Raw genomic sequence first — 13,305 nt, forward strand, 5'->3', positions numbered from 1 at the left:
TACCACTGTTGTCGTGGCAACCATTCACAGAACAAGGCCAGATGGATTAATTTGCCTGCCAGTGACTGACTTTGCCTCCCTCCCTCCTTCCCCTATTTCTTCTGCACTGAATATTTCTTATCTATTTAGCTGGCTCTGGCTCAGTCCAAAATTGCTCCCTATGTAGTGCACTACTTTTGACCGTGGGGCCAGGTCAAATGTAGTCCACTACATGGGGAATAGGGTACCATTTGGGATGCGGGTCTATGGCTGCTTGTACTCAGCAGTGGGTGGTGGGATGGGTTGAATTAAAGTGACAGGACTGCAGTACATGACAGTAGCTAAAGAGATCAGAGTAGCACTCCAGAGTCTGTGAGCTGTGAGAGATAGTCAAAAGGGAAGTAACCATTTCAGTACAGTAGCCAGCCCCAGAGAAAGGAGGATAGAGCTTTTCACTAAGCTATATAGCATCCATGTCTCTAATATAGCTTGTAAAGGACCCTCATAGGAACTGGGAGAGAGAAAAATATTTTATATTCTCACAGATTTTTCTCAGTGTTATTTGGATCATGCATATCTGTGCTTTCCACTTCACTGGACCTGGATGCAGGATCTAGCAAGCCAGAACCCAGCAAGTCAGCTGGTTCTATCAGTTTACCCCAAAGGGCTTTTTCCTCCCTTTTTCTCTTCTATTTGTTTGAAATGCCCAGATGAGCAAGCAGCTGAAGCAAGAGGCAGTCGGTCAGCTGCATAGTGAGCACAGGGGACCAGGAGGACCTTCGGTACAGTACAGGCATCTTAAAATAGAAATATAAAAGGAGGAGAGGAGGAGGAGAGTCTGTTGTGTGGCAGAGCTGTGGTATGCCCTGCTCTGTGCATAGCAGTAACATGGCTGTGATACAGGAGAAGCAGAGGGAGACCCCCAGCAAGAAGCCAGTATCCCAAGAAGACAGAAAGGGGCTTTCTACCAGAGATAATCAAGACAACCAGAAGGAGAGCAGAGCCGGGAGACAGGGAGGTGAATACTGTGGTTTTGATACTGTATATATTTTTTACTGTGCTTATAGAAAAGCAGGCATACAGGGTGGTGGGTAGCTGTTTATTTGATATGGTGAGGATGATAGATTTGCTGTGGAGTGTTCACTCTGTTTATAGAATGACATGGAGGTCGGTATTGTAGCTTTACTGTGTTTATATACAGGACAGGCTATCCGAACCAGAATCAGCCAGAATCAACCTCTCCCTTCTAGTCCATCCTCAGTGGGGAGATGGTCCATCATGTATCTAGGCCAGATAATGAAGTCATTATTTTAACTTAGATTTATTTTGTAGCATGTACGGCAGGGCAATTTGGAAATGTCCATGGATCAGAGGATCTGATATTGCCTCGCACTTCTACATAGACGTTCATCCTATTCTCTACTGCCATTTTGTTTTGTAAACAGTGAGGTAATGATGTAGCTTACTGAATCCCCTCTATCTCCACTGTGGTAAACATCAACACTCATCATAGGCCCGATTCAGTAAGATACATTCATGCCCATTGTTATAGCGTCGAGTGTCAAGGGAGATCCTTTTTGCGTGTCCATCTCTTGCAGGAGAAAGATCATTTCTGGTGTACGTCTCTTGCACCAAAATTCACATCACTATTTAGTGACCTCCTGTGAAGCATGTCTTTGTTCTTATCCTCTTCTGCCTCTATTTGCTTGTTTGTTTTAGCCATCTCCATGAAGACTTGTGTCAGGTGCTGGCATTTGTTTACCCCTGCAAGGCACAACAGGAACAGGCATATTATAATAGCTCTTTTATTAACAGCTAACATTCAGCCTAGAGGCTTAGTGCCTGGATTAAGTACGACCAGTCGATTTTCTGGAAACTGCAATGATATGACCCACTGTATCTAGTATTAAGCAATTTATACTACAGTTATCTTTTTCTGAGGTAGTCATGTGTCTCGTACTTTTCCAGCAGGTATAAACCATGATGATGCAGTTATACTTGTCATAAACATGTACTTATCGTTTCTTATTCTCATCTCATTAACGATCCTGACTAAATAACAGTCCTTTTGAGTCAGCTGAAAAAGTCAGAGAGACCTAAACAGGATGTTCTCTTCAATTCTTTATTTCGTTTTAGAAAAAGGCAATGACGACATGAAGCCCTGTAATTCAGAGAAGAGGAGAGCAGTCATATGTGTTCCTGCCTCCTTCAAATCAGCTGTGATCAGTAACAACACAACCAGCCATGGAAACCCAGCAGGTCATACATCAGTTCTCTCTCTCTTTCTCTCTCTCTCTCTCTCTCTCTCTCTCTGTGCCTGGGGTACTGCTTGTTCTTTGTGGGTCATCCGTCATGAGTGGTCTTCCTCTGACGTGCATCACCGTTATCAAGACATGATCAATGTCATGCTTTGTCCTTACAAAAGTTTGAGTATAACCTGACATTGTCCTTCCCCCCCCCAATGTCTTAACTTTAAGTCTAAAAAAAAAAAAAGTCCCCCAACTGTAAACATATTTTCTGACTGAAAGAAATAGTGACACTTCATTTGAACCAAGCTTCAGCTGCAGCAGAACCATCTTAAACTCCCTGTCATGATCAGTAATGTCACCAAACGCATACTGTTTAATGTATGTACTTGATGTAGAGTGAATGTGACATATTATCTAATATTCCAGGCCCACAGGCACTGAAGGTTGATGAGAGACTGAGACTAGCGAAAGAGCGGAGGGAGGAGCATGAGAAACAACTTGGTATGTATAACAACACATGATGACGCTACAGCTAATACCACTCAATTGTTTGTCACTTATTTTTGTCGTTTCTTGAAAGTATTTTAGTAACCTGGTCCATGTCTATTTGTGCTGTCTTTTTGCCAGCTCCCATGGAAACTGTCATGCCAAATTAGTTCATTAGAAGTTAGCTATACAGCACAGTGATCTGGGACCAGGGTACTGATATTTTTGTGGCTAATAAGTCCCACAATGTGTTTGCAGTGTCCAGAGAGCTGGGCTGGTTGGCTCGAGAGGAGAGGGCCAGGCGTCTCTATGAACAACAGCTGGAGGAGAGGAAGAGGAGGCTACAGGAGCAGCGAGAGAAGGAGGAGAAGAGGAGGACTGCGCTGGAGCGGAGGGAGGAGCATAAGAAACAGCTTGGTATGTAGCCAACACCCGTGATGATGGGGGTTCTCAACCTGGTTCTCAATATGACGTACTAGTTCCACTGGGTGTACCTTGCCTTATACCCAGGGGGTACTTGGGAAGACTCATAAGAACATAGGCCTGTTGATCAGTTGAAGGGGAGAGCGAGGTTGTTTTTCTCACGTGTTGGTTGTCACAGTGCCATTTAGTCCCAATCTAAATGGCACTGTGTAATATTTTTGAAGTTAAAATGTGTGAATTCTTTAAAAGAACTCATCCACCTGGTCAATTCATGTCAGCATTTCAAAACATTGAGGTGAGGGTATTTTGTGTTTTTCATAGGTGAGTGTGAAGAAATAGATTCTTTGTATTTTATATTTAAATGTTTGAATTATATCATTTTTTTTACATTTTAGTCATTTAGCAGACGCTCTTATCCAGAGCGACTTACAGTAGTGAATGCATACATTTCATTTCATGCATTTATTTTATATTTTTTTTGTACTGGCCCCCCGTGGGAATCGAAACCCACAACCCTGGCGTTGCACACACCATGCTGGCGTTGCAAACACCATGCTCTACCAACTGAGCCACAGGGAAGCATTCTGGAAGCATTCTGGAACAATTATGTTTGTTGAAAAGAGGAAAAGGGGAGCCATATTTCAAACGAGTTCCTAGGCCAACCAATGTGGTAACTAGCATCTTCTAATTAGCATTGGGGGGGGAGGGGGGTTGTCGTCACATGGAATGTGGGGTTGGTTGTCATTGTCAACATTTTGACTGCCAGTATACAATAAATCCCAAGCCCTTTTGTGCTGTTGCTATAAAGAGCCCCCTTCGTTGCCTCTCTCTCACACACATTTTTTTCTGTCACGCATCCAAACATGCACACATGTATGTGCAAACATATAGACACACACAAATTTACTCAAAATGTCATGTTATTCTCCAATACCCTACTCAATAAATTGGATGCAGTCTATCACAGTGCCATCCGTTTTGTCACCAAATCCCCATATACTACCCACCACTGCGACCTGTACGCTCTCGTTGGCTGGCCCTCGCTTCATACTCGTCACCAAACCCACTGGCTCCAGGTCATCTACAAGACCCTGCTAGGTAAAGTTCCCCCTTATCTCAGCTCACTGGTCACCATAGCAGCACCCACCTGTAGCACGCGCTCCAGCAGGTATATCTCTCTGGACACCCCCAAAGCCAATTCCTCCTTCGGCCGCCTCTCCTTCCAGTTCTCTGCTGCCAATGACTGGAACGAACTACAAAAATCTCTAAAACTGGAAACACTTATCTCCCTCACTAGCTTTAAGCACCAGCTGTCAGAGCAGCTCACAGATTACTGCACCTGTACATAGCCCATCTATAATTTAGCCCAAACAACTACCTCTTCTCCTACTGTATTTATTTATTTATTTTGCTCCTTTGCACCCCATTATTTCTATTTCTACTTTGCACTTTCTTCCACTGCAAATCTACCATTCCAGTGTTTTACTTGCTATATTGTATTTACCTCGCCACCATGGCCTTTTTTGCCTTTACCTCCCTTATCTCACCTCATTTGCTCACTTTGTATATAGACTTATTTTTCTACTATATTATTGACTGTATGTTTGTTTTACTCCATGTGTAACTCTGTTGTTGTATGTGTCAAACGGCTTTGCTTTATCTTGGCCAGGTCGCTATTGTAAATGAGAACTTGTTCTCAACTTGCCTACCTGGTTAAATAAAGGTGAAATAAATAAAAATTCTCAAGGCATAAAATGCTAATAAAATGCATAATATTTAAAGAGTCTTGTAAGATATACTGGTGCTGAGAAATACACACAAGAGTAAAAAGTGTGACAACCAACCCCGGTCAATCCCATATGAAGGGGTACTTCGGGACAGAGCAAAATGTGATTGAGGGCTCCATAACAAAGGACGTTGAGAACCACTGAACAAACCAAACTCAACTAAATGTACTTGTAGTTTCCAGAGAGCTGTACCGGTTGGCTCGAGAGGAGCGGGCCATGCGTCACTATGAGCAGCAGATGGAGGAGAGGAAGAGGAGGCTTCAGGAGCAGAGAGAGAAGGAGGCGAGGAGGCGCATTGCCGTGGAGGAGAAGAGGAGGCAGAGAATGAAGGAGGAATCAGTGAGTTCTTGTGCCTGGGGGGTCAAATCAAATGTAATTTGTCACATGCTTCATTAACAACAGGTGTAGAATAACAGTGAACTTCTTACTTATGGGCCCTTCCCAACAATGCAGAGAGAAAGAAAATAGAAAAATAATAGAAAAGTAATAATAAATACACAATGAGTGTAACTTGGCTATATACACGGGGTACCAGTACTGAGTCGAAGTGCAGGGGTTCGAGGTAATTGAGGTAAATATGTAGTGTACAGTACCAGTCAAAAGGTTGGACACAACTACTCATTCCAGGGTTTTTGTATATTTTTACTATTTTCTAAATTGTAGAATAATAGTGAAGACATAAAAACTATGAAATAACACATATGGCAATTGTAGTAACCAAAAAAGTGTTAAACAAATTATATTTGAGATTCTTCAAAGTAGCCACCCTTTGCCTTGATGACAGCTTTGCACACTCTTGGCATTCTCTCAACCAGCTTCATGAGGTGTTCACCTGGAACGCATTTCGATTAACAGGTGTGCCTTGTTAATTTGGGGAATTTCTTTCCTTAATGCGTTTGAGCTAATCATTTGTGTTGTGACATGGTAGGGGGGTATACAGAAGATAGCCCTATTTGGTAAAAGACCAAGTCCATATTATGGCAAGAACAGCTCAAATAAGCAAAGAGAAACAACAGTCATTACTTTAAGACATGAAGGTCAGTTAATACAGAACATTCCGAGGATAAGTTCATTAGAGTTGCAGCCCAAGTTCACAGAAATTGCAGCCCAAATAAATGCTTCACAGATTTCAAGTAACAGACACATCTCAACTTCAACTGTTCAGAGGAGACTGTGTGAATCAGGCCTTCATGGTCGAACTGCTGCAAAGAAACCACTACTAAAGGACACCAATATGAAGAAGAGACTTGCTTGGGCCAAGAAACACGCGCAATGGACATTAGACCAGTGGAAATGTGTCCTTTGGTCTGATGAGTCCAAATTTTGGATTTTAGCTTCCAACCGCTATGTCTTTGTGAGACGCAGAGTAGGTGAACGGATGATCTCCACATGTGTGGTTCCCACCGTGAAGCATGGAGGAGGAGGTGTGATGGTGTGGGGGTGCTTTGCTGGTGACACTGTCAGTGATTTATTTAGAATTCTAAGCACACTTAACCAGCATGGCTACCACAGCATTCTGCAGCGATACGCCATCCCATCTGGTTTGCGCATAGTGGGACTATCATTTGTTTTTCAACAGGACAATGACCCAAAACACACCTCCAGGCTGTGTAAGGGCTATTTGACCAAGAAGGAGGGTGGCCTCTGCAATTACCCAACCTCAACCCAATTGAGATGGTTTGTGATGATTTGGACCAGTGTGAAGGAAAAGCAGCCAACAAGTGCTCAGCATATGTGGGAACTCCTTCAAGACTGTTGGAAAAACATTTCCCATGTAGCTGGTTGAGAGAATGCCAAGAGTGTGCAAGGCTGTCATCAAGGCAAAGGGTGGCTACTTTGAAGAATCTAAAATCTAAAATATATTTGATTTGTTTAACACTTTTTTGGTTACTACATAATTCCAAATGTGTTATTTCATAGTTTTGATGTCTTCACTATTATTCTAAAATGTAGAAAATAGTACAAATAAAGAAAAACCCTTGAATGAGTAGGTGTGTCCAACCTTTTGACAGGTATTGAACATATAACTAGGAATAAAGTGACAGATAATAAACAGTAGCAGCAGCGTATGTAATGAGTCAAAAAAGTTAGCGCAAAAAGGGTCAATGCAGAGAGTCCGGGTAGCTATTTGGTTAACTATTCAACTAAATATTTATCAGACTTATGACTTAGGGATAGTAGCTGCTCAGGGTCCTGTTGGTTCCAGGTCGGCATGGATCAACAGTTACTTCGGTTTAGGTGTCTATTGTGGGCATCAGTGTTGCTTTACAGCTTTTTCATATAAGAACAGTTTTTCCACAGAGAAGAAAATGTACAGATGCTGTTTTCCACATTTTGTGTACATATCTGAAGCTAAACGATTTTAAGTTATGATGTTATGGATCTTGGGACCAAGTTACTGTATCACTAGTCATAGCGCTCAAACTCAGTATCTACAGTGGATGTGGGAAGAGACTACTATATCACTGACACTGAGGTTTGTGTTGTGGTCTGAAGGAGCGCTATGAGTCTGTGGTGAAGAAGACCTTGGAGAAGAGCCAGAGGATTAAGCAGAGACTCAGCCAGGGCTCTCGAGGAAGGAAGACCGACAACAAGAGCGGTAAATTAATAAATGTCACCCTATTCCTATATAGTGTACTACTCCTATATAGTGTACTACTTTTTAGTGTCTTTTTGACTTTCATCCTCTTAACCCTTATGCTACCGAACTTATTTTTCACCCTGTAACATCTTTTAACCTTCATTTTTCTTCACTTTCCTCCTATTTCCTACCCTTTCTTACTTGTATTTTCTATCTCTGTTTTGTATTTTCTACCATTATCTCTGTCCCTGTGTATTGGCTTTCCCCCACTATGCTTGGCTTTACTGCAGTAGCTCCTCGCCGCTCCCCCCTGACTGCCTGGGAGAGGGCTCTGGTCAGTCGCCTCCTCACCCCTACCTGCTCCTACCTAGCCAGGAGCAGGAGCAGGAGTCATAATTGTCAGTCAAGAGAAGAAGAAGGTACTCTACAGAATGTAGAATAACAGTTATATATAGGAAATGATGACAACCAGATCTAAATCTAAGAAAAAATAACATATAAATAGTGTATTTTTTGTTAAAATATATGGATATTTGGACATAATATTTACATTCCCACAAAAATGGTAAGGCTTCTCAAGTAAATAATTTACTAACTCTGCTTCTTTTCCTTTTTTCAACCATTTTTGGACACATTCTTTCACTGTATCACTTGCTAACCCTCACTCCATTGCTCCACAACAATGAAACAAACATACACACTGGTTCAGTTGTCCATATTTGTCCCCGTTCAGTTTCATGCCACTCCATGCCTGCCACTGCCACCAACTCTCACAAATCACCACGCCGCTCTGGCACAACTGACCACCACCTGGCGCAGGCAGACCTCAAGACAGACTACCGGGCTGACTACCGGGCTGACTACCGGTCTATCATCCAGGCAAACTACCAGGTAGCCACCTCCCCCAGTCACAGCCGTACAAGCCATAGATCCATCAATGCGGCACAGGTAATACCTGCTGGAAATGTCATTGTAAACATAGAGATAGATCGTTTTATCTCTACCATTGTAAATGTCTGGGTCGACTGGGTTGGTGGGATGGTGTTGTTGGTTTGTCTCCGTGTAATGTACGAACTTGTGGGAAATAATTTCCTTGGAGGAAGACAATAAACAGACTCTATTCCTTCTGACTCATTTTACTATCATATTTATGCTATGTTGTTGGGTAAATTATATTAATTGTCATACCATTTATTGGCAATAAGCCTCAATCACTTTCATGTCTTTCTGCAGTCTTAAAAAGACTGCAGAAAGATAATCTTGTAACCTGCCTGTTGATTTATTACGAAGTTAAAAGCAGCACAGCAGGAGGAAAATGAGAGGACGGCCAGGAGGAATACTCAGCAGCCTCACATACCCAACGCTCCCATGAAAGCATTACCAACAAACCCACTACCCAACGCTGGCGTGAAAGCGTTACCCACAAACCCACAGTGCAGAGCAGCAGTGCCCTCCCCAGAACGGTATGACTGTCCTTCCATCTGTTATTGTGTCTGGATGTTGTTTTCACACAAATTACTGTACCGAATTTCTTTCATACAATGATATCACTCTGTTGAGAATATTGTGCATATTGTGCAACCAACCCCAACCTCACCTTTTGACGTTGTTTACTTATTTATCTAAACAAAAGTCTTCTCCGCTTCTTTTTTTTTCTTCAGTAAACCTGTGATCAGACAGCCCCTATCACAGCAGTTAGAGCTGGAACTGGACCCTGTACCAGAGGAGGACACTGTTCCAGTCCCCAACCCTACCCTCTCCCCTGGGAACTCACAGGCCAGCCAGACCATCTCTCCTGGGGCTCCAGTCCCCAACCCTACCCTGTCCCCTGGGAACTCACGGCCCATCAGGACCCCAGCTGCAGCGTGGGACCAGGTCCAACCATTCCTACACTCCCCAGAACATCAGACTCAGAGAGAAACCACACTTAGTACTGAAGGCAGTGCAGATGAGGGTGAGCATCTAAAAGTGAAAGGTACTGTGCCATCAACTACTATGTATTTTCTAGGTACATTTCAGATATTGTATTCTTGAGTGTGGGGTTGGGGTCAATTCCAATGAAGAATATCGAGTTCTACTCTTTGAAAAACAATCAGGAAATTTGGATCAGTGTGTTTTGGTTCAGAGTGACTCCTATGACATGTCCACCTCCTCAGCCCTCCCTCCTGGAGCCACTCCCAGCCCAAGGCCCTCTGCTGGCACCATGGACCCAGAGGAGGCCTCGCGTCTCCTGGCCGAGAAGAGGAGAGAGGCCCGCCTGAAGAGAGAGAGAGAGGAGGAGGAAAGCCTGCGCAGGGAGGAGTTTGAGAGGTACGGAGGGAGGGCCACCTTACATCTTCCCATCTCTCTTTCGAATGACCCAACATTAATCTTCCCAGTATGAACAAAATCTGTTGAGTAATCTTTTCGCGTAAAATACAAGTATGCAGTTGTGTCTTGTGGACCTATTTGTCAGCTTAGGGAGTCTAAGAGGGCATTTAGCGTGTGTTCAGAGGTTCAGATTCATTTGTATAGTAATGTGATGTATGGTGTGGTGTTATGCAAATGTTATGTTATGTGGGATCACAGGCGAGGCAGAGAGGAGCTGGAGCGCAGGAGGGTAGAGCAGCGAGCACGGCTGGAGGCTGAGGCTAAGTGGCTGGTAGAGGAGAGGAAGAGGAGGGAGGAAGATGAGCAGAAACATGCAGAGGAGGAGAGAGCCAGTGCAGAAGAAGAGAAAGCCCTCAGAGCCATGCAGGAAGCTGCTCTCCTCCAGAAGCAGGTGAGGGATGTGCTCTATGAATACTGTACAGTGCTAGAAAGTGCTTTGGTCAGATTGCCATCAGATATTTATGCACCTTCAAATTAAATAGATGGAAACACTAAATAATACATTGTCCCATTCTGATCCTTCCGCTCTCTGTGTCCCAGAGAGAGTTGGAGGAGACCCAGGCCAGGGAGAAGGCAGAGCAGCAGAGGCTGGAGAGAGACAAACACTTCCAGGAGGAGGAGGAACAACGACAGGAGAGAAAAAAGGTGAAAGAGACAGAGAGAAATGTTCTGATCATCCTGAAATGCTTATAAGATAATCTGGGGATCCATATTGTGTACAATTGACTACAAGCAGCAACCATGATCCCTATACAGTGGAGCTCAATTATGGGGAACTTCAATACATTGGGTGGAGGGAAGTTAGCGGTTATTCTTGTTTTGTGCTTCACAAAAAAAAACGTTTGTTCTAAAGTAAGGGTGATAGTTTATCATAAAAGTGTTCAAGTCTTTTAACAGGCCTTTTTTTGTTTTCAGCGACTGGAGTTGATCATGAGGAGAACTAGGAAAGAAGTAAGAACATTGCCCTGAAGCACTTGGGTTCTGCCACACCTACCAATTTTTACCCATCTTTGGCTTAAAATGAAACAAAAAACACTTGTATTTTCCTGCCACAAGTAGCATAGTTGTTAACCATTTAAAAAAAACTAACCAAACTTGCCCTTGACGACACTGATGTGATTACATTCATGCAGAACTCCATCCCAAAGGTACAGTGGTTTTAGCAAAACACTGCCTCAAATACCAACGTTATTAACCATACTTTACTTAAAAAAATAAACAGAACTTGCCTTTGCCTTGACCAAATTTACATTATTGTTTTGTTTTCATGCAGAAGCCTGTCCTGAATGGGAACTCAAACGATAACTCCTCCTCTCCAGAGGAAGCCCAACCAAAAGAGAACACTGAGCCTGTTAAGAATAGCAAAGGCACTTTAGAAGGGGTCATCAACCTAGAGGTCGTTGTCGGGACAGGGACCAAGCCGTCCAAGCTAGGTCTGAGTGACACGGAAGACATGGTTCCTGTTGTGGCCTTCAAAGAACGCAGGTATATCCACAGTGTATTTATGATTGTCTGTCTGATCATGTCATCAGAAGTTATGTACTGTATTTGTTGACAAGCACGTTTTGGTTCATTCATTCAGGTCCCTGAGAACTCTGACAGGCATGGAGGAGATCCAGTCCCATCAGCGAACTGGTGAGAGTTGATCCTCCGTCAGCTCATCTTTATGCTATGTAGATATTACACTCAAGTCCTGAACGAAAGAGCTCATGGTTCAAATGTCAGGAGTGAAAGGGTGGGCTGGGCAGGGGGCACCCCCATAGCAAATCACCACCCCACACCCCAAGAGATGATTGGATCTTGAGAGACTGTGTGTGATTTGAACCATGAAGCTGATTGCATAGTTAAGGCCATTCAATAATGTTTGCTGTATGTACTTCTGAGTCTAAGATAAGTATGACGTGAATCAACTGATTTGATCGTATTAACCCTTTTCCTATTACATATTCCTCAGAAGTTATCTGAGTATCGTACAGATCAGAGAGGGGGAAGACAACCCATCCAAGAATCTTTCCACAGCTGTGGTGGTTTTTTCCTCTCCATCAGCAATGAAAAGAATAACTGCAGCCTTTTTCCTGCCCTGCACTTTGAGAGAGTGCATGTGATGTGAAACCAACACACACTCCTTTTCCCTGGAAGACTTTCCTATCTCGGAGTCGATCACCATCTGGTCACGTTTCTCTTTAATCCAAAGTGGCACGAGCTGCATGAGGTATCACTATCTACAACACTAGACATGGGAGCTTGCTTGTTCAGTGTTTCTGCAATGACTGTCTTATCTAGTCTAAATGAGGGCTCAGGCCGCATATCTGTAGATTTAACCTGTGATAAAAAATGAGTTCGCTTCGGTGGGAGTCAGCAATCAATTGGGAAAAGATGTATTCTCTCTCTGTTTCACAATCATGACTGATGTTTTTAGTCACGTGCTTTAGCTTATTCCCTAAGCGTTGACTAACTGTGCTGCTATTTGAGCACTTTGCCTTGCAGAGATAGTAGGATAGTTTGTGTATTGGAACTTGTGTGCTAGTCTCAGACTAAAAGCTTTAGTTTTGAGTTCATATAAAGACCACTTTGTCTGACTTTCCCTATTTTTTGTGGAATATAATTGAAAAAAAATCTGCTATGGTACTTATTTTCAGCATAGTTACAGTACATGTGTGGTTTATAGTATTATACTCACTCGTGGTTGACCACTTGCAAAGTGTTTTGGCAGTCCCCTTCTTGGAAATTGTGCAATCATTTTCGAAAACAAATGATAAAAAGAAGAGTATAAAGTGTAAAATGTAAGCCTGTTTATTAAAATGTACAAAAGTGTAAAAACAAATAAAGCAATGCGCTGATACAAAGCTTTTGAATTCTGTATAATATATATATATTATATATATATATATATATATATATATATTCACCAGTGCAATATGGATGTAAACCCTCAGAACACACCAGTGTAAACACTCAAAAATAACACACCCCAATCATAATCATGACATGCCGCAGCAATCGTTGTCACGTTCAAAGGTAATGGCAAGTCAGTACAAACAGTGATACGCATGTCCCACATCTCAGTCTGTCTCCTGAGGCAGAGAGGGCTCCAGTGGACAGGTCAGGAGGACAGAGGATTCTGAATCGTCTAACTCTTGTCTGTGCATGCACCCTCTTTAGCTGCTCGTCCAGCGCACTACCACTCATCACCACGGACACCTCTTAGTCTGAAAAATAACATGACAAAACGCACCTTTTGACTATAACTTCATGTACCTGCCCTTATGTTAATCCACTAGTGCTAACTTGCTCAGGACAAATGACTAGAATTTAATGTTGACTGAGATATTAACTACAGAAATGTGCTATTTTAGGCATAGACAGCATGACTGGCAAACTTTTTACAAAACCATGACAAACCTTTGAGATTGCATAATGCTCGGCTGCT

At 42.8% G+C, this 13,305-nt stretch overlaps 1 protein-coding gene across 4 annotated transcripts; it reads left to right on the plus strand.

Annotated features, from left to right (window-relative positions):
* The first annotated feature begins 331 nt into the window (after nt 1-331).
* map7a (microtubule-associated protein 7a) lies at nt 332-12,715 on the plus strand. Of its 4 annotated transcripts, none has more exons than XM_014197501.3 (17): nt 332-997; nt 2,116-2,238; nt 2,655-2,729; nt 2,973-3,131; nt 5,100-5,263; nt 7,421-7,523; nt 7,796-7,924; nt 8,215-8,453; nt 8,796-8,968; nt 9,167-9,459; nt 9,662-9,815; nt 10,074-10,266; nt 10,416-10,520; nt 10,791-10,826; nt 11,149-11,360; nt 11,458-11,510; nt 11,830-12,715. In XM_014197501.3, the coding sequence occupies exons 1-17, from the start codon at nt 841-843 to the stop codon at nt 11,838-11,840; spliced, it is 2,379 nt and encodes a 792-aa protein (XP_014052976.3). In that variant the 5' UTR covers nt 332-840; the 3' UTR covers nt 11,841-12,715. The 4 variants fall into 4 exon arrangements, with proteins under 4 accessions (XP_014052976.3, XP_014052958.3, XP_014052995.3 ...); XM_014197483.3 differs by having other exon boundaries at nt 333-997; nt 9,167-9,480; XM_014197514.3 differs by having other exon boundaries at nt 334-997; nt 8,215-8,396; nt 9,167-9,480.
* The last annotated feature ends 590 nt before the right edge of the window (nt 12,716-13,305 follow it).

Source organism: Salmo salar, chromosome 01 (assembly GCF_965601325.2).
Source record: "Salmo salar chromosome 01, fSalSal1, whole genome shotgun sequence".
NCBI classification, from domain to species: domain Eukaryota; kingdom Metazoa; phylum Chordata; class Actinopteri; order Salmoniformes; family Salmonidae; genus Salmo; species Salmo salar.

Excerpts from the sequence above, each read along its gene's own strand:
- map7a (XM_014197483.3), top strand. The coding sequence starts at position 841 with ATGCCCTGCTCTGTGCATAGCAGTAACATGGCTGTGATACAGGAGAAG. Across the intron at positions 7,524-7,795 it reads GAAGACCGACAACAAGAGCG|TAGCTCCTCGCCGCTCCCCC; the intron begins GTAAATTAATAA and ends GCTTTACTGCAG. Across the intron at positions 11,361-11,457 it reads GTGGCCTTCAAAGAACGCAG|GTCCCTGAGAACTCTGACAG; the intron begins GTATATCCACAG and ends TCATTCATTCAG.